General features: G+C 39.8%; 1 protein-coding gene across 1 annotated transcript in view; it reads left to right on the forward strand.

The window, feature by feature from the left end:
• The window catches only part of ITGA8 (integrin subunit alpha 8), a 169,538-nt gene that overhangs the window by 116,168 nt on the left and 32,916 nt on the right, over window positions 1-20,454 (forward strand). Inside the window, exons 22-25 of the mRNA XM_047754600.1 lie at window positions 642-721; window positions 6,060-6,140; window positions 16,593-16,698; window positions 19,502-19,660. Coding sequence (XP_047610556.1) covers window positions 642-721; window positions 6,060-6,140; window positions 16,593-16,698; window positions 19,502-19,660 — 426 coding nt within the window. The remainder of the gene's footprint in view (window positions 1-641; window positions 722-6,059; window positions 6,141-16,592; window positions 16,699-19,501; window positions 19,661-20,454) is intronic.

Here is a 20,454-nt window from a genome sequence, read left to right on the forward strand (position 1 = left end):
TGACCATGGTTACACTAGAAGCATTTTCCACACTGCGCAGGCTTCACCGGCATCACTTCAATGATGACATAAATCTCCATCTCATGGAAGCATCACACTTTTCTAAATCAATCTCCTCTCGTGTATTTAGGTTGTTTTTAATTTATCACATGAATAAGGTAGTAGGAAAAGAGTCAATATGAGACTAAAGGAAGAGAGGGGACCCCAATGTGTAGACACTCAAATTGCCTGGGACCTGAAGTCTCAGCGATCCCAGGATAAAAGCAGAAAAATGGACAGTAGTCTAAGGTGGGGGATTTGGGAGTTCCCAATGTGGCTCAGCAGGTTAAAAACCTGACTAGTACCCATGAGGAAGCAGGCTCAATCCCTGGCCTCATTCATTAAGGATCTGGCGTTGCTGCATGCTGTGGTGTGGGTCACAAATGAGGCTCAGATCCAGCACTGCTGTGGCTGTGGTGTCAGCCAGCAGCTGCAGCTCCCAGTAACCCCTAATTTCCATATGCCACAGGTGTGGCCCTAAAAAAATAAATAAATAAATTGGGTGGGGATTTGCTGGGATGACAAGATTTTTATGCTATTTATAAGGTCCCTTCCATGTAATAAACTTGGCGTCTTTTGATTTTTGTGTTTTTTTTTTTCAGTCTTCCTTGGGCCTCCGATTTGCAGTTCAACGTCTTGAGAAAACAAACATGAGCATTAACTTTGAGCTCCAAATCAGAAGGTTAGACCTTTATATGCCTGAATTATCATCCATGTTCAGTGTTAAAGAGATCTATGGTGAAATGAATGCCCCTTGTCAAGCCCCTTCATCTTAAAAGTTCTTCTTACAGACTCTTTTCCCTTTGTTACTCAGTTATTTCAGGTTTTCCTTTTTTTTTTTTAATTTTAAGTAGTTCAATCAAGGAGCAAAGGAGAGGATTTCCTGCTGTGGTACAGTGGGTTAAGAATCTGGCTGCAGCAGCTCAGGTCACTGCAGAAGCACGGATTCAGTCCTGAGCCTGGCACGGTGGATTAAAGAATCCAGTGGTGCCACAGCTGTGGTGTGGGTCACATCTGCGGGGTCACAGCTGTGCCTTGGATTCATTCCCTAGCCCAGGAACTTCCATATGTCATGGCCATTAAAAAAAAAAAAAAAAGGCAAAAGACACAAAATAGTATTGTTAACGCCTTCCCCCAAACCTTCCTTTAGGTCATCATTTAATAATGAATTCAGCAATGAAGTGCTGCATTTGATGGAAAATAGAAACAGTCACATTTTAAACATCCCCCTTTATCTAAAGAATGGTCTATGATTATATTCCATCCTTATACTCTGTAGAAACTCATGACTATTTTAACATCATCCTGAAAAATATAAAAACATAGAAATGCAAGGAGTTGCCTGGTGGCCTAGCAGGTTAAGGATCCAGGGTTATCACTGCTGTGGCGCAGGTTCAATCCCTAGCCCTGGAACTTCCGTGTGCTGCAGGAGTGGCCAAAATACATATATTTATATAAATACAGAAAGACCTGGAGAGGCAATAGCAACATACTAAAGCCATCAAATTCCAAAAACATACATTATAGAGATAAAAGGATTTGAGTGGTGAGAATTTTATCTGCCTGCCTTGCTGGCAGGCTCCAAAAACATAAATAAGTGTTTAATGGATGGTTTGTATTCAGTGTAAATGTATATTTAAACCAAAAATAAATTAAACCAAATGTCGGAAGCCTGAACTTGACCATATTGACCACCAATACACACATTTAATACCCTTTTCCACAAATGGAACCCCAAAGAGACATGGGCTTTGTAAAGGAATAAACCTAAAATATTTTGTGTCACCCAGTGTTTGCATTAACAGGTCTCTCCACGCCCCAGCTTTCTGTGACATGTAAACATTTTCTTTTCTGTGGAGAGCGGGTCTCAGTGTCAATTCCCACCTGCAAACAGACCTTCCTGATCATCCTGGAAGCTGCCTCCTCAGTAATGATGAAGTGAACATTCGTATCATTCTGCTGATGTTCCAGCGACCACAGGAAGCATAGAGAGAATGTTCAAAAATAGGAAACAAGTAAGGACAGAGAAATATAGCATCAGAGTAATAAGTGAAAAACATGTTTCTCCTTGGTACACAACATAGGGTAGAGTGGTGGAGAGGAAATCCATCATTCTTTGCATAAAACGAGCACCAGACAGTATAAATAGCTCGGCATCCAGGGCAGTGATGGATTGCTTGTTTGGATTTAACAGTGGTATTCGCCAAGGAGATTTCCTTCCTGGAAAGAGGTGGAAGATGCATCTAAATTATATGGCCAGGGGAGTTCCCATTGTGCTCAGTGGTTAATATGCAGGTTCGATCCCTGGCCTCGCACAGTGGATTAAGGATCCGGCGTTGCCATGCGCTGTAGTGAGGCGGCTGGTATCTTGCATCACTGTGGCTGTGGTGTAGGCTGGCAGCTGCAGCTTCCTTTTGACCCCTAGCCTGGGAACTTCCATTTGCTGCAGGTGCAGCCCTAAAAAGCCAAAAAAAAAAAAAAAGATTTATATATAGCCAGCCCAGTGCCTTTCTTACAGGAGACTTTGTTGACACCACTGCTTACAGAGCAGAGTGTGCTGGAAAGCCCATGTGGCAGAGGGTGATTTTGATTAGCTGTGCAAGTCTGGCCTCTGATTCTGCCATGCTTATGCTACTTTTCAGAAGAGACTCCTGCTCCAAGATGATTTCAAAGCTTGACATCTATTTCTACTTTCAGAGTGTTGTCATGAAAATTGTATTCTTTAAACCACATGGAAACAAATGCAATAGAATTATGAGATAGCTTGAAAGAAACTTTAAAGGTAAATGAGATATTGATTACAAAATGCTGCAAATGTATTTCATGCCACTGAGCTGTTCACTGGATTTGTATTTGGTGAATTTCAGGTTATAGGATTCAAATCAATAATTTGGGGATTTTTGATGGCGCTGGGGAGGGTTGTTTTGTTTTTTTGTTTGTTTGTTTTCATTTTGTCTTTTAGGGCTGTACCAGTGGCACATGGAAGTTCCCAGGCTAGGGGTTGAATTGGAGCTGCAGCTGCCAGCCTACACCACAGCCACAGCAATGCGGGATCCGAGCCGCATCTGCAACTTACACCACAGCTCGTGGCAACACCAGATCCTTAACCCGCTGAGCAAGGCCAGGGATCGAACCCGCATCCTCAAGGATACTAGTCTGGTTCGTTTCTGCTGAGCTACAATGGGAATTCCCAATAATTTGTTTAAAAAGCAGAGCTGAAGTTCCCTGGTGGCCTTATAGTTAAGGATCTGGATTGTCACTGGTTTGTCTCAGATCTCTGGTGTGGTGCTGATTTTGATCCTGGGTCGGAAACTTCCCCATGCCTGGAGCACAGCCAAATAATAAAACTAAAAATAATAGTAATAATAATAATAATAATTTCCACTGTTGCAAAACAATAGTGATCTAGAAAATAGAACAAGGTCTGAGGAGAGTTGCAGAACAATGAAACTTAAGCTTCCAAACTAAAGAGTTCCCTGTCCTGCATTTGCAACCGCAAAGTATGTAACAAATGGAATTACTTAATAACTTCTTAGTGGGTAGTCATTCCCTGAATCCTGCCTTTAAAAAAACAAAAAACAAAAAAACAACCTCTTTAGTTGACTGATCCTCCCCAGATGTGATAATAAAGTGGCCTGGAAACTGGGGTTCAAACTTTGGTGAATAAGTCCCTCCAGGCTCATCACGAGCTTAGCAGCACTACCCCTTTACAGGAAATGAGCCTGACATTAGCCTGTTTACATCTTTTATGTGTGTCTGCCATTTAAGTTGCCTTATCAGCATATACCATCGAACAGGACTTTTCAAAAGCATTGTGGGAACACTTTGGTCTCCTCCTCCTGTGAGAGCTGACTTTTAGCATATCTCTTCCAGCTCCCACATTTGGAAAGCTTCCAAAGTTAGTCAGAACATACCCCTTTAGCATCATCACAGGGTAAGAGCTTGTCCATGGCACTCCTGGTAAATGCAATGATGGAAGAAGAAGAAGCTTTCTCTTGTTAATGAGACCTGAACATAAACATGACCTGTTAGTGGTGGTCCATCCTGGTTCGCTAAACACTGTGTGATCCTTTGTAATATTAGCATGATGTCGGTGCCAGCCCAGTAAGACAATAAATGCAAATGGCAGCTGCACCCAAAGCCGAGCTACTGGTCCAGCCTCTTGTGAGAGCATGTTTGCTTTACCTTACAGCACTGGTGGCTTAATACATGCATTTCTTTACAGTTAAATTCTATGTATTTATTTATTTACCATGGTAGTGATCCTTAATCCACTGTGCCACCAGGGAACTCCCTAAAGTTAAATTTTATTTATGAATTTTATCACATTTATAGTTGTACAACAATCACCACAACCCAATTTTATAGCATTTCCATCCCAAAGCCCCAGCCCATTCCCCCACCTCAACCTGTCTCCTTTGGAAACCATAAGTTGTTCAAAGTCGGTGAGTCAGTATCTGTTATGCAAAGAGGTTGTCCCTAAAATTAAATTTTAGATCTAATTATATTTGCTTGAGAGAAGGGAAGAGCAGACTTGAAAATAATTTTGCCACTGTTCAAAGAAATATTTTTTTCCTTATCATGGCCACATCTGTGGCATATGGAAGTTCCCAGGCTGGGGGTCAAATTGGAGCTGAAACTGTAGGCCTACACCATAGACACAGCAACGCCAATTCTGAGCCACATCTGTGACTTATGCCACAGCTTGCAGCAATGCTGAATCCTTAATCCACTGAGCAAGGCCAGGGATCCAACTCGCAGTCTCACAGACACTACTTCAGGTTCTTAACCCTCTAAGCCACAACAGGAATTCCTCACAGGAATATTAGTCAACACAAGCCTTCTATCTTGAGACTTTTTTATGTATATATAACGATTTTTTCTTTTATTACAGCTGGTTTACAGTGTTCTGTCAATTTTCTACTGTACAGCACGGTGACCCAGTTACACATATATGTATACATTCTTTCTTCTCACTTTATCGTGCTCCATCATAAGTGACTAGACACTGTTCCCAGTGCTACCCAGCAGGCTCTCATGGCTAATCCATTCCAAAGGCAATAGTCCGCATCTATTAACTCCAAGTTTCCAATCCATCCCATTCCCTCCCCCTCCCCCTCGGCAACCACAAATCTATTCTCCAAGTCCATGATTTTCTTTTCTGTGGAAAGGTTCATTTGTGCTGTATTTTAGATTCCAGATATAAGTGATATCATATGGTATTTGTCTTTCTCTTTTTGACTTACTTCACTTAGTATGAGAATCTCTAGTTCCATCCATGTTGCTGCAAATGGCATTATTTTGTTCTTTTTTATGGCTGAGTTGAGACTTCCGATGTATGTGATGAACATCTATTTTATCTCTTAACTACCTTTGTAGGACCCACCCAGCTCCCTGGGGGCTTGCTTCCTCTCGCCATTGGCCGCACTTTCAATTTACCCCTCCCCTTTCACCCTAGTCAGCCAGTGAGCCTCCAGTAAAGCACACTTATTTGAAATTACTTAAGAAAAGAAACCATAAGGAAGAGAAATTTACTGCCAGAACAAGTATGGTATGGTACCTTCCAGAGCCCAACACAAATGTTTTTTCTGTTCTGGGCTGCTCTTGGATTATTCATGCGAGTTTTTGCATGGAAAATCAGGAGTTGGCTGTGCTGTTCTTTCCCATTTGATGGGCAATGAACTTGATACACAGAGTAGTTAAGGAATGTGTCCCAAGTGGAAGCTCATTGCCTTTTGGGCTTAGCCATTGAAACCAAGGGTTGGCATCTCCAGAAATCTATTGTGTTTTCAGTGTCTCCTCGTGGAAAGTTATGACATTAGTTTTGATCAAAGAGGATCTGAGCATGTCCATTTCCAAATGCCTACTACGGTTTTGTAGAATGGATATGCCTTTGTTTTCTCAACCATCATACTGGCAGTGGATGTTGCTCCTGTGATATATGGAAGTTTTTTTATGATTGTCTATTGTGGTAACAAGTGTGAGCAGCTACGTTTACATCATATGTCACTGTGTTTTAGTTCCAACAAGGACAACCCGGACAGCAATCTTGTGAGCCTGCAGATCAACATCACGGCTGTAGCTCAAGTGGAAATAAGAGGGTAAGTAATAAACAAGATATTGTAGCAGTTATACTATAATAATAGCTTTCTCAAAATGAGCTATGGATGAAATATTAATGAAAACTGCATAGAATTTTCCTAATGTCTTAGCGATCACAGTACCCTGTGGTTGTAGAGTTTCATTCTTTGCAATCCGTCAATAGCTTCTCCTTGGAAAGTGGGGTAAACCCTGTGTGATAACGCTAAAGGCCATCAAAATCAGAGATCACTTTATTCCCCACATTGACAGCTCAGTGATCAAACTATAAAAACTAGTGCTAAGTAGCCAGATAAAATAGGCCACCACGTGATCGCTTACAAGTCTTATTACTTCCCTTGTAATTATTTTTGGCATAATGACAATCCAGCCTCACCCATACCAGTTTAAGAAACGGCTTTTAGATGTGATGGGATCTACACTTTGTGCCTTTTTCCTTCCATCTCCTGTTCTTTGAAGACATTGCCAGTTAGCATTTGAGAGACAGGAGGCAAATGGTCAAGGAAAAGGCTTGGAATAAATACCATCTGGGAGTCTGTGCCTGGGGTGGGGGCAGAAATCGGAACTGGACGGCACGTAGTTCTCATCTTGTACCAAGTGTGAACTTTGTTGATTTTTATTAGAATTCTTGTTTCATCAGAACAGTCACGGGCCTGGATGAAAATGTCAACTGGTATTTCAGGCTGAATTGTCACCGAGGCTCCAGAATTCCCAGTTCCCTTTGCTTTTCCGTAGGTCCTGAGTCCTGAATTGGTCGCTCTCCTCTGTGATGGCAACTATAGATTTCTGCACTCAGAGCCTTTGTCATTACACATTCTTTCACTGCTGGTCCCTGAGCTCAGAGGTGATGGGGTCGGGGCAGAGGTCCTATCCCCTGTCCTGGCACCGCTAAGGTTCCACCTAGTGGGTTAGGGAATAATAAAAATGCCTAACACGTATTAATACTTTTATGTGCTACCTCAGCATAGTGGCATATTTTGCTATGTACGAGTATCCTCATGTACAAACAAGAGAATTTTGGTACCAGGCGTAGAAGGCTTCACAACCAGGAAATGGGGAGCTAGAATGCAAATACAAGTAACTTGTCTCCAGGTACATATTTATAAAATGATCATGTTCTAGGGCCTAGGAGATGGAGTTTTTTGAACCTTGTCTGCACAAATTTTGTGTATGCTTCTATGGTTTGTTTCATTCAGAAGAATGTTTTTGACATTCACTCACATGAGTCCATGTGCCTATAGTTCATTCATTCATTTTAATTGCGGAAGAATATACATTGTAAAGCTATACCATGACTGACCTATCCATTATGCTCTTTTTTGTATTAAAAAAGTATAGTTGACTTACAGTGTTATGCCAATTTCTGCTGTAGAGAAAAGTGACCAGTTATACATATGTAATCTTTTATCAGGTATACATATGTTTTACATACACACACACACACACATATATATATATAAACACACACACACATTCCTTTTTTTTTTTAGGGCTGAAGGTATGACATATGGAAGTTTTCAGGCTAGGGTTTGAATCAGAGCTGTAGTTGCCAGCCTACGCCATAGTCACAGCAACAGAGGATCCAAGATACGTCTTTGACCTACAACACAGCTCAGTGGATCCTCAACCTACTGAGCGAGGCCAGGGATCGAACCTGCATCATCATACACCCTAGTCAGGTTCATTACCGCTGAGCCACAATGGGAACTCCCAATATTCCTTTTCTTATATTATTTTCCATCATGGTCTATCCCAAGAGATTGGATATAGTTCCCTGTGCTATATAGTAGGATCTCATTGCTTATCCATTAAATAGTTGGCATCTACTAACCCCAAACTCCCAGTCCATCCTATTCCTTCCCCTCTCCCCCTTGGCAACAACTTTGAGTCTGTTTCTGTTTCATTTGTGCTATATTTCTGATTCCACATATAAGTGATATCATGGTATTTGTCTTTCTTTCTGGTTTACTTCACTTAGTATGAGAGTCTGGTTGCATCCATGTTGCTGCAAGTGGCATTTTTTTTTTCATGGCTCAGTAGTATCCCATTGTGTATCTGTAACACATCTTCTTAATCCATTATGTCAATATCCATTCTACTCTATTTTTTATTTTTTATTTTTTGTCTTTTTGCCTTTTCTAGGGCCACTTCTCACAGCATATGGAGGTACCCAGGCTAGGGGTCTAATCGGAGCTGTAGCCGCCAGCCTACGCCAGAGCCACAGCAACGCAGGACCCAAGCCATGCCTGCGACCTACAACACAGCTCACGACAACGCCGGATCCTTAACCCACTGAGCAAGGCCAGGGATCAAACCTGCAACCTCATGGTTCCTAGTCAGATTCGTTAACCACTGTGCCACAATGGGAACACCCCATTCTACTCCTGATGAACATTTGGAGATTTTTTCTTTTTTACAAACTTTCTTATACATATCTCCTGGTACACATATGGTAGAATGTCAGAAGGGTATATATTTAGAGGTGGAATTTCAGGATCAGAGATCACTGTTTAACATTACCAAATAGTACCAAAGTGTTTTTCCAAATAGTTATACCAAATTACAGCCCTGCAAGAAAAGGCTAGAAGTTTCCATTGCTCCACATTATTAACGAACTTTCAAAATGGTCTAGTTTTTAATTTTGAGCCAATCGATGGATAAGAAATAGTGTCCAGACCATTTTGAAAGTTCATTAATAATGTGGAGCAGAGCAAACTTCCATCCTTTTCTTGCAGGGCTGTAATCTAGTCACTTATGATGGAGCACGGTAATGTGCGAAAAAAGAATGTATACATGTATGTGTAACTGGGTCGCCATGCTGTACAGCAGGAAAAAAAATAATGTATTGGGGAAATAAAAAATAAGTAAATAGTGTCCAAAGGAAGGTTTAATGTGCTGTTCCTTGATTCCTAAATGAGATTAAGCAGCTTTTATATGTGTTTGATTTTTGTCTTCTTATATGGAGAAATGTCTGTTCATTCTTTTGCACATTTCTACTGAGAGACTTGACTTTTCCTTGTTAGTTCATAAGAATTCTTTCATATTCTGAGTCCAGACACTAATCTTTTATCAGTTATACATATTGCAAATGTCTTTTCACATACTATGGGCTTTGGTTTTGTTGTTGTTGCCAGCTGCATTTTATTCTTTTTTTTTTTAATTTATAGTTGATTTACAATGTTCTGTCAATTTCTGTGTATAGCAGGATTTGGCTTTTTTTTTTTAAGTCAAGGGTATTGAGATATAAATTACATCAAGTAAAACATTTCTTTTTTAGGTTTCCAGTTTGAAGAGTTAAGACACCACATGAACAAACACTATAAAACAGTTCCATCAACCCAAATGGTGTCTTCTTGTGCCTTTTTAGTCAACCCTTCCCCTACTCACAGGCTCTGGCAATCTTGATCTATTTTCTGTTGCTCTATTTCCAGAAAATCCTATAAACATACTCATAAAGAATGTAACCTTTTGAGTCTGGCTTCTTTCACTTAGCATAATGTATCTGAAAAAAAGTCGATGTTCTTACATGTATCAGCATTTTGATTTGTTTTTTTCTTGCTGGGAGGTATTCCACTCTGTGGATGTCCCCTGAATTTTTCATCCACCCACAAACTGGTGAACCTTTGGGTTGTTTCCTACTGGGGGCTGTTAAAAATAAGTCTGCCTTAGGCATTCATATAGAGGTTTTTGTTGGGACATTTGTTTTCACAAATGGAGTTACTGAGTAGTGTGGCAAGTGTACATTTAGCTTTACAGGAAATGGCTAAGCTGTTTTTCACAGTGACTGTACCATTTCCACTTTACAGTTCCACTAGCAAAGCACAAAAGTTCCAGCTGTGCTGTGTGGCTTGCCAGAATGTGCTTGAGATTTGTTTGTTTTTAGCCATTTTAGCAAGTGTGTCAGTGAGAAGTAAGTATCTCACTGAGGTTTTAATTAGCATTTTCTCATGCCTGGTTATGTTGGGCATCTTTTCACTGCTTATTTGCCATCCGTATTCCTTTTTTTGGGTGAGGTATCTCTTATTAAAGGTTTTGCCCATTTTCTATGGAGCTGTCTTATTATCCCATCAGGACATTTCCTTTCACATTCTGGATACAAAAATCACTTATCAGTTAAATGTGCTACACATATTTTCCACCAATTTATGGTTTGGCTTGTTATTTTCTTAACAGTGATGTTCAAAGGGCAAAAGTTTTTAATTTTGATAAAATTCAACTTTTAAATATTGTACAACTTTTAAATATTGTACAACTTTTAAATATTGTACAACTTTTAAATATTGTGGTCTTGGTGTTCTGTCTAAAAAAAAAAAAAAATCTTTGCTTTATCCAGTCACAGTGTTTTCTCCCATGTTTTCTTCTACAAGTTCAATAGTTTAACACTTTGTTCCGTGATTAGTTTGGGGATTTTGTTTTATTTTGTTTTGTTTCGTCTTTTTATGGCCACACCTGCAACATGTGGAAGTTCCTGGGCTAGGTGTTGGAACAAAGCTGCAGCTGCCAGCCTACACCATAGCCATGGCAACAGTGGATCCAAGCCACATCTGTGAACTATGCCACGGCTTGCGGCAACACCGGAACCTTAACCCACTGAGAGAGACCAGGGATCAAACCTGCATCCTCACAGAGACAATGTTGGGTTCTTAACCCACTGAGCCACATGAGAACTCCTATGATTAGTTTTAAGTTAATTTTTATATCCAGTAGGAGGTAAGAGCCAAGGCTCCTTTATGCATATGATTATCCAGCTGTTTCTGTGCCATTTGTTCAAAAGACTATACTTTCCCACTGAATTACCTGTCACCTTTGTTGAAAAATCAGTGGTCCATCTGTGAGGGTTTGTTTCTATACCTCCTAGTCTGTTCCATTGAGTTACATGTATACATACACAAGGCTTGAAATGCAGAGATCTTGGTAAACTCACAAATTTGATACTTTTTTGTTGATTTCCTAGGCTCTTCTACAAAATTATCATGTTATCTGTGAATAAAGAGATTTACTTCTTCCTTTCTAATCTGTGTACTCAAAAGTTTAACCATCTGCAAAGTTATAGGGAACCACCCCTAAAAGACATCACCCTTGTTCTGACATGAACTACAAATTTGGGTGGTTCCCAAATCCACCGTCAGGTTCAATAATTCACTTATAAGGACACACCAAACTCTAAAAGCTATTATGCTCATGGGTACAACTTATCACAAGGAGATGAGACAAGTGAAAATCAGCCAGGGACAGACATGTGTAAGTTAGATTCTGGGGAAGTACCAAGCATAGGACTTGCATTATTCTCTTGTGCAGAATCAGGGTGGGTTACAGTCCTAGTATTGATGTTTACCAGTATTCCTTTACCAGGAAAGCTCACTCAAGCCTCAAGGTGGGAGTGGGGGTATGAGGTTGGGGGGGTTTCATAACATAGGCATGATTGATTGATTGACTACTTAGTTGATCTCAGTCTCCGGTTGACTGAGATGATGGGACCAAACGCCCCATCCTGAATCACACAGTTGGTCTTTCTAGTGTAAGCAACTCCCACTCTAAATTATAGTGTTAGAATATCCAGTGTGACCTAAGAACCCCCCCCAAGGAAACAAAGATACTCCTTCCTCTCAAGTATAACATTTTAAGAGCTTAGCAGTTACCTCTCAGAAGCTAAGAACAAAAGCCAGATTTCTTTGAGGGCAAGGTTAGATTATTTACTATGTCATTATGCCTTTTATTTCTTCTTCTCTTGTGATATAGACTACAACCATCAGTGCAAGACTGAATAGAAGTGGTAAAAGGAAAATGTAAAACCTGGCCTTTATCTTCAGGAGAAAACATGCAGTCTTTTACCATTAAGTCTGATGTTAGCTGCAGGGTCTTTATAGATGCCTTTATTGAGAATGTTCCCTTTCTTCCTAGTATTCTTAACAGTTTCTGACATGAATGGGTACTCAGTTTTGTCAAACATGTTTTTTCCAAGATAGTTATGATTTCCCCCTTTTTTCCCATTAAAGGGATGACCTATTTTTGTTTCCTAATTTTAATTCTGGCAAGAAGCACACTTAGTCATGATGATTATCCTTTTTTATTTATTGTGGGATTCAACTTGCTAAAATTTTGTCAGTGACTTTTGCATACATATTCATGAGAAATATTGAACTGTAGTTTTCTTACAATTTTTCCTTTCTGATTTTGGTGTCAGGAGGTTACTATCTTCATAAAATGAAATGGAAGCATTCATCTATTTGCTCTATTTTCTGGAAAAAAATTTTGTAGAATTGGTATTATTTCTTGCTTACATACAGGATAAAGTTCACCAGTGAAGCCATCTGAGCCTGGAATTTGTGAAGGATTTTTTTTAGCTTTCTGTTTATTGGAAGTTTTTGGTTTTTTTTAACAATTCCATTTCATTCTTAGATATAAAAGTTATTCATATTATCTGTTTATACTTGAGTGGGCTTTTGTGGTCTGTCTTTCAAGGAATATGCCTTTCATCTAAGTTGTTATATGGTTTTGGCAAAATTTTCTCTCATTTTTCTTTTAGTGTCTGTAGGATCCTTAGTGATGTCTCCTCATCATCCCTGATACTGGCAGTTTGTATATTCTATTTCCTTTTACTTTTCCCTGATCAGTCTGGCTAGAGTTATTGATCTTTTCAAAGGACCCGTCTTTTTGCTTCATTAATTTTTCTTTTGTTTATTTTGCTTTCATTATTTTCTATGTCATTGGCTTCTGCTTTTGTCATTGTCATTTCTCTCCTTCTGCTGACTTTGGGTTGGATTTCCTCTTATTGTTCTAGTCCCCACATGTAAATTTGGAGACTTTCTTCTTTTTCTTCATAAGCATTTAGTGCTCTCAGTGTTCCTCTAACTCTATTTTAGCAGCATACCAAAATATTGATGTTAAGTTTTCATTATAACTCAGCTCAAAATGTGTTTCAGTTTCCTTTGTAATTTCTTCTTTAACTCATGAGTTGACTTATGGGAAGTGACTTGTTTGATTTAGAGGTATTTGAAACTAATCTAGATGTTTCACTTTAGTGCATTTCTAATTTAATTACCCTGTCTCTCTCAATGAGAAAAACACTATATATTTTTTAAAGTCAGAAAACACAAGCACTATTTTTTACACTCTTATTTTTATAACTTTTAAAAAGTTACAACTGTGTATGTGAAATTTTGTCTCCTTCTTTAGGCTTAGCTTATATATTTTTTTGCTAACCAAAAACAAATTGAAATTATTTTATTCCAAAGTAAATTTTAGTTCATGTTAGCTAAGTGCTTACTTTAACTGTATTTATTCTTACATATCCATTTTAAGAGATTAACATTTTTAAACATATTTCTGCCATCATTTTTGAAATCAGTTTTTCTATGTCAAAAAGAAGATAACTTTTTTTTTTTTTTGGTTTTCTTGCCATTTCTTGGGCCGCTCCCGCAGCATATGGAGGTTCCCAGGCTAGGGGTCCAATCGGAGCTGTAGCCGCCGGCCTACACCACAGCCACAGCAACGCAGGATCCTTGACCCACTGAACAAGGCCAGGGAATGAACCCAAAACCTCATGATTCCTAGTCGGATTCATTAACCACTGAGCCACGACAGGAACGCCTAAAAAGAAAATAACTTTCTATTTGTTTTGCAGGTAATTAAAATTGGGTTTCTCATGTGGGAGAAATTATTTTCATTGCTAGGTTAATATCCAACAACTGACCACAGTTTATTCTCTAAAACAGTGTTAAAGTTCTTTGTGACTATTTTGCAAAGTAAAGCTCTTTCCCTCGAATACTCTGCAAAAATATTTTTTTTCCAACGTTTAATTCTTCAAGGAGCAAACAGCTCCTGGGTTGAAAATCTTCCATATTTCGTCTTCAGGAAAATCTAACTTTCTTTTTGGCCAATGTTGTTTCTTCCAATGTATTTTATCTAACAATCTTTTAAAAGTTTGTTGTTGCTTTTATAATTTTAAGAATAAATTCAAATGGGTTTATTTCTTTGAATTGAGAGGGGAGGAATACTGAAAAAAAAAAAAGCAGATAATGTCAACACTGTCTTTAAGCAGGTTTGTATGTCTTTTGTCCGATACAAAGAATTAATTTAGCATATGTCCATAGAGATGTTAATTTGGCTATAAGAGGCAGCACACGCAGTACTGAGCTCATGGAGAGTAATAAAGTTGTGTCCTTGATAACCAACAGCATTCTACTGTAGAGCACAGAGAACTACATTCAATATCTTTTCATCAACTACAATGGAAAAAGCGTATAAAAAAGAATACACACATGTATAATTGAATCACTTGGCTGTATGTCAGAAACTAACACAACATTGTAAGTCAACGATACAACAATTTAAAAAGTGCTTAAGAAAAATAAAAATATAAAATTGTGTCCTTGGTAAAGTAATCAGGATCGCTTGAGTTTTTGTTGAGAAAGACTGCAATCATGAATAACCATAGTCCACGCAAATACTGTCTACAGCAGGTATAGCCAAACTATACATTATTTTTCCATACAATAAGTGATAGTCTTTGCTCTTTGGGACTGATAGGGTTTAGAAACAGGATTATGAAAATAGTGCTCACTGCAGACTACATCATCAGATTTGAGCTCCCTGATAACATGTAGACGTCAACTTATCAAAAACTGAATTTCTTGCTTCCCCTTAAATCCTTTCCTCATTTCCAGTGTTGCCAGTGAGGACCCCAATCTTATGCTTGAGGGTCGCAGTGGAACAATACTCTGTCTCAGAATGTGAGGGCCGTTCAGTAGGGGTGTTAGATGATTGCACTGATTGTACATCCTGGGCTAATTAGCTTAGGGGTTTGGGGTTTTTTATGAGTTTTTTGTTCCTTGTTTTTGCCACAGTGTGCAGCAGCTTGATATGGGATCTCAGACCAGGGATTGAACCCATTCCTTGGTGGTGAAAGTGACAAATCCTAACCACTAGACCACCAGCAAACTCCACAAGTTAGCTGTTCATATTCTTTTTTTTCTTCCTCCCTTGCTACCTTCTTTCTTAAAAAAACAAATAGTAACTTTGAAAACAGTAATGTTTCACTTATTTAATTGGGAAGCTTTTTTTTTTTTTTTTTTGTCTTTTTGCCTTTTCCAGGGCTGCTCCCGCGGCATATGGAGGTTCCCAGGCTAGGGGTCCAATCGGAGCTGTAGCCGCTGGCCTACGCCACAGCCACAGCAACTCGGGATCCAATCCAAGTCTGCAACCTACACCACAGCTCATGGCAACGCCAGATCCTTAACACATTGAGCAAGGCCAGGGACCAAACCCGCAACCTCATGGTTCCTAGTCAGATTCCTTAACCACTGCGCCACGACGGGATCTCCTTAATTGGGAATCTTTAGGGAGCCACTCTTTTTAATTTATTTTTTTATTTTTTGGGCACCCCACAGCATATGGAGCTCTCAGGCCAGGAATCAGATCTGAGCCACAGTTGTGACCTATGCCACAGCTGCAGCAATGCCAGATCCTGTAACCCACTGTTCCCGGCTGGGGACCAAATGTGTCCTGATGCTGCAGGGACACTGCTGAACCCATTGCACCACAGTGGGAACTCCGAGAATTCTTTTAATGATACCTTTTACCTTAAAACTGCTAGAAAGTATTGTTTGGGGGGAATTATCCTTTGAAGATTATAGAACAATATCAATTTGTTTTGCAATCAGCTTTTAACATAGAATAATGCCATGTGTTTCATTCACCCACTGCTCCCTTTCTAGGTGTAAATTGCAGGACAAAATATCTATATATCAAGTTAATATCCTACCTACATGATTCCAGCATTTAATTCTCTCTCTGCCTCATGCTTTACTCATCTAGAAAATAACTCCAGAACTTGATCAGGCTTTATTTTGGCTCTGGGCCTGGCCTTGTGAGAGGTATAGCTGCATTAATGGAAAACCAAAGAAATCTAAGAAGGAGAAATGTACTAGTGGCCACTTTTGTACTCTGAAATATGGAACTAGAAACTGTACATGGTCACAACTGGACATTTCATACACCACACAAAATTCTAGATTTTAATCCACAAAAATGTCCCATTTCTTGATGTGGCTTAAAGTACAGATTATAGATTCCATACACACACACACACACTCACACACTCTCCTATGCACAAGCTGTATTGATAGGTGTATGTATTTACATATGTGTGTTAAATCATCCATCTCGGCTCAGGAATGCGCTCTGCTCTGCCCCCTAGTGCCCAAGAGAGGAGATGCTATTAAAGAATCAACGCAGGAGCTAGAGACCAGTAATTAAGAACTGTTTCAGATGCTTTCTTATTCCTGCAGTTCCTCTGCTGAACAAAATTTCCAGTAATTTTTCCTTCTTGGCAATATCTATTCAAATAAACTGACATTCGCTCTTTGCCACTGCTGGGAATGTACTCCACGTCTAGTGAGACGTTCTTTTACCTGAGCCAACACCAGCTACTGACGTCGCCTTCCATGTTTCAGAGTGTCCCACCCTCCGCAGATCGTACTGCCCATTCACAACTGGGAACCGGAAGAGGAGCCCCACAGAGAGGAGGGAGTTGGACCATTGGTGGAACATATTTATGAGGTAGCTGTCATCTCTGCTAAAGCTGTATTCAGGGCTTGTCCTGATGCTCTTTACCAAGACACTCTTCAAAGCACTTTAAGAGACACCAATCCAAGCTCCGAGCTGGTTACATACTGCCTAGATTTGTGCTATTGCGCTCTCCTGTTGCAGTGAGTGGTGTTTGGTGGCAGTGGCGGGGGCAGGGGTGGTGGGTGGGTTGTCCTGTTAAGTTACCACTCCGTGGTCACTTTCTTTAGTGGTGAGAGCCATTATATAGTGAGAAACATTTTATCTTGCTACTCTTCTTTTTCAATTTTTTCTCTTTTTCTTTCTTTCTTTCTTTTTTTTGTTTTTTTTTTTTTTTTAGTCTTTTTAGGGCCACATCCACATCATATGGAAGTTCCCAGGCTAGGGGTCAAATTGGAGCTGCAGCTGCTGGCCTATACCACAGCCACAGCAACATGGGATCCTTAATCCACTGAGCAAGGCCAGGGATTGAACCCACGTCCTTATGGTTACTAGTTGGGTTCGTTACTGCTGAGCCACAAGGGGAACTCCTTCAAATTTTTTGTTTGTTTGTTTCCCCTCTTTGAACGTTTAGACAGCCTAAATCTAAAAATTACTAGCTCTCTAGCCTTTAATTCACTTCTTCCTACATTTTCAGATATTGTTAAAACCTATCCACCTCTTAAACTAAATGTCACCACCGGGAAGTACCAGATGGAGAAGACTGTATGGATTATCCACTACAGCTCCAAAAAACACATATATGGGTGGATGATAGATAAATAAGAATAATTTCACTGTTCAAGCAAATAACCCCAATCAGACATGACTAGCTTATCCCGAGATTTGAAATAGTCCTCTGATTACTCAGAAACAAACCAGCAGTTCACGATAAAGCCCTGATGGTCTTTTCTGCTTCAAGTGTTTAACTGTTTATAGGGAAGAACTTTGTTGACACATTATATGAAACATTTAAATTTTTTACAGTTAGAAACCAACGTATAGTAAAGTTTAGTTAGTTGAGTAGTTCTTTTTAAAAAAAAAATAAAGTAAATGCTGTCAGTGGAGAACAGTCATTCCTATTCACTTTCAAGGGACAAGGAATGGAATTTTGATAAAAGTGACATTCCAAGCTATTTTCTGTTTGACATTCCTTCTTGGTTCATACCACTTTCCCTTTCCTATGTCATCAATGACACTGACCTATTAATTCTTGTGAATTGAGGTGACTCATTAATTGAGGTGACTTTCATCTCAGACTAGAAGGACATGAATAGTGTTAGGTTAACAATAAAGCCACGTCAAAACTGATGAGCTGTTTACGTATATGGGAAAGAAGCATCAACTCCTGTGTCGTGTCAACATGAAAGCCTGCCATCTGCCCAAGCCATGGTCCAGAATCAGAAGCCCTGTCCAAAGGTGGATCAAAGCTTTGGCTTAACTCTCTTGATGATAAAAGGATAACACAGGCTCCCTAGCTATTCAGACTAAGAACCTCGCTGGAGAAAAAAAATAATGCTGTCAAATAATTTAGTAAACCTTGTTTGCATTCATTGCTTCTTAAGAATGGTGAAAATTTAAAGTCTGAAAACATTCAAACTCGATCATTCTCAGGGCAGGCTTACTTCTCATCTGAGCAGAAATGGATCGTAAGAATTTAGAGTAATAATCAGGAGTGCCAAAAGCAATCTCTGAATGTTTCTTACAGGCTAATATCCATGCCTCAAAATATAGTGTTATCAATGGATGCCATGTTGTTTTAATGTGAGTTAACTGAGCCACCTAATAAGCAAAACCAATTACAAATTGTTTTATGGATCATTATAATTGTTGAAACTGAGGGGAGGGTGAGACGAAAGGTCCCAGCTAACTATTTTTTTCTTTTTTTAGGGCTGCACTTGCAGCATATGGAAGTTCCTGGGCTAGGGGTCAAATCAGAGCTGCAGCTGCTGGCCTATGCCACAACCACAGCAACACCAGATCCGAGCCGCATCTGTGACCTATACTGCAGCTCATGGCAACACCAGATCCTTAATCCTCCCTGGGCAAGGCCAGGGATCAAACCCAAGTCCTCGTGGATATTAGTCAAGTTCTTAACCCACTGAGCCACAATGGGAACTCCTGTCTCAGCTAACTTTGAAGTGAATTTTCAAAACCACAGTAAATTTTAACACTTAGTATTTTTTCCAAGCTGGTTTGTGTCCTGTGACTACGGGATTCTTGTGTTGAAAATGTTCATGTCTTTATGAACAACAAAGAAAGGCAACATGGCCTTTCCTTCCTTGAGATTCACTGATTAAAACAGAAGGCTTTGCAAGGCGCACTTGAAGTGAACTGTGAGCCCTGGACCATCTTTGGTATTTGATGGATAGACATTTTTTTCCAGAGGGTGAGAGAGAGTGCACCGCATATGGTTGCAATTGACAAGTCAATCGTTAGGAAAGAAGCGGATCTCAATGTAAAGAAAAAATAACCAGGTTTAGAAAGTATATAATTAAGATGGCATTTCCAGCCCCGGGATTTGATTAATCTAAATGCAAGGTAAAGGGCACAATTATCAGACGTGGTTAATGTGGTCTTTGCAAAGGAACTCTGCCCATAGAGCTTCACAGATATGAACTCTTTAAGCATCAGCCCATCTGGCTTTCAGAGCTCCTTCTTGCTTACAGATTCTGTTTTCCTGTTTTCACCATCAGAGTCAGGGTGACTTTTAAAACCAAAGCTGCATGCTTCTTTAGAATGGATCCAGTGTAGATGGAGTTTGATTTCATCTTGCCACCTCCTGCTGACCATTCCCCGATATGTTCTGGGCTTGTAGCTGCACAATATTGGACCGAGTACGATCAGTGACACCCTTCTGGAGGTGGGCTGGCCATTCTCTGCCCGGGATGAATTTCTCCTCTACATCTTTCATATTCAAACGCTGGGACCTCTGCACTGTCAAACAAATCCTGATATCAACCCACAGGATATAAAGGTAAGAAGCCTGGTCTAACCAGCAGCTTTGCTTATTTTCCAGGGTAAGGAGAAAATACAAACAGTGGCTTCTTAAAAAAAGTAATAATAATTATGTTACTTAAATGATAATTGATCAGATCTTTTCTTTTAGTTTGATAGTTAAAACATCAGACCTAATTTAAAATATCACACCTGGGAGTTGGAGTTGTGGCTCAGTGGAAACAAATCTGATTAGAATGCATGAGGACGCAGGTTTGAACCCTGGCCTCACTCAGTGGGATAAGGATCCAGTGTTGCCGTGGTTTAGGCCAATGGCTACAGCTCCAGTTCAACCCATAGTGTGGGAACCTACATATGCCCTGGGTACAGCTCTAAAACAAACAAACACACAAATAAACAACAAAAAAAGACAAAATATCACTTCTGGAAAACTTAAATTTCTCCTAGTTTTGTTGTTGTTGTTGTTGTTGCTGTTATCTATTATTATTATAATTTTAGGGCTGCACCAGCAGAATATGGAAGTTCCCAGGATAGGGGTCAAATTGGAGCTGCAGCTGAGGCCTACTCAACAGCCACAGCAAGGCCAGATGTAGCCGTATCTGTGACCTATGCCACAGCTCGCAGCAATGCAGATCCTTAACCCACTGAGGGAGGCAAGGATCAAAACTACATCCTTATGGATAATAGTTGGGTTCTTAACCTACTGAGCCACAATGGCAACTCCCAGATTTCCCCTAGTTGTATTGCTTATGGGAGCCTGTCATTCGTTTGGCCTCGTTCAGTATTACTTTTGCGTACTGTTTGACTAACAGC

This window comes from Phacochoerus africanus, chromosome 12, assembly GCF_016906955.1.
Source record: "Phacochoerus africanus isolate WHEZ1 chromosome 12, ROS_Pafr_v1, whole genome shotgun sequence".
Lineage (NCBI taxonomy): Eukaryota > Metazoa > Chordata > Mammalia > Artiodactyla > Suidae > Phacochoerus > Phacochoerus africanus.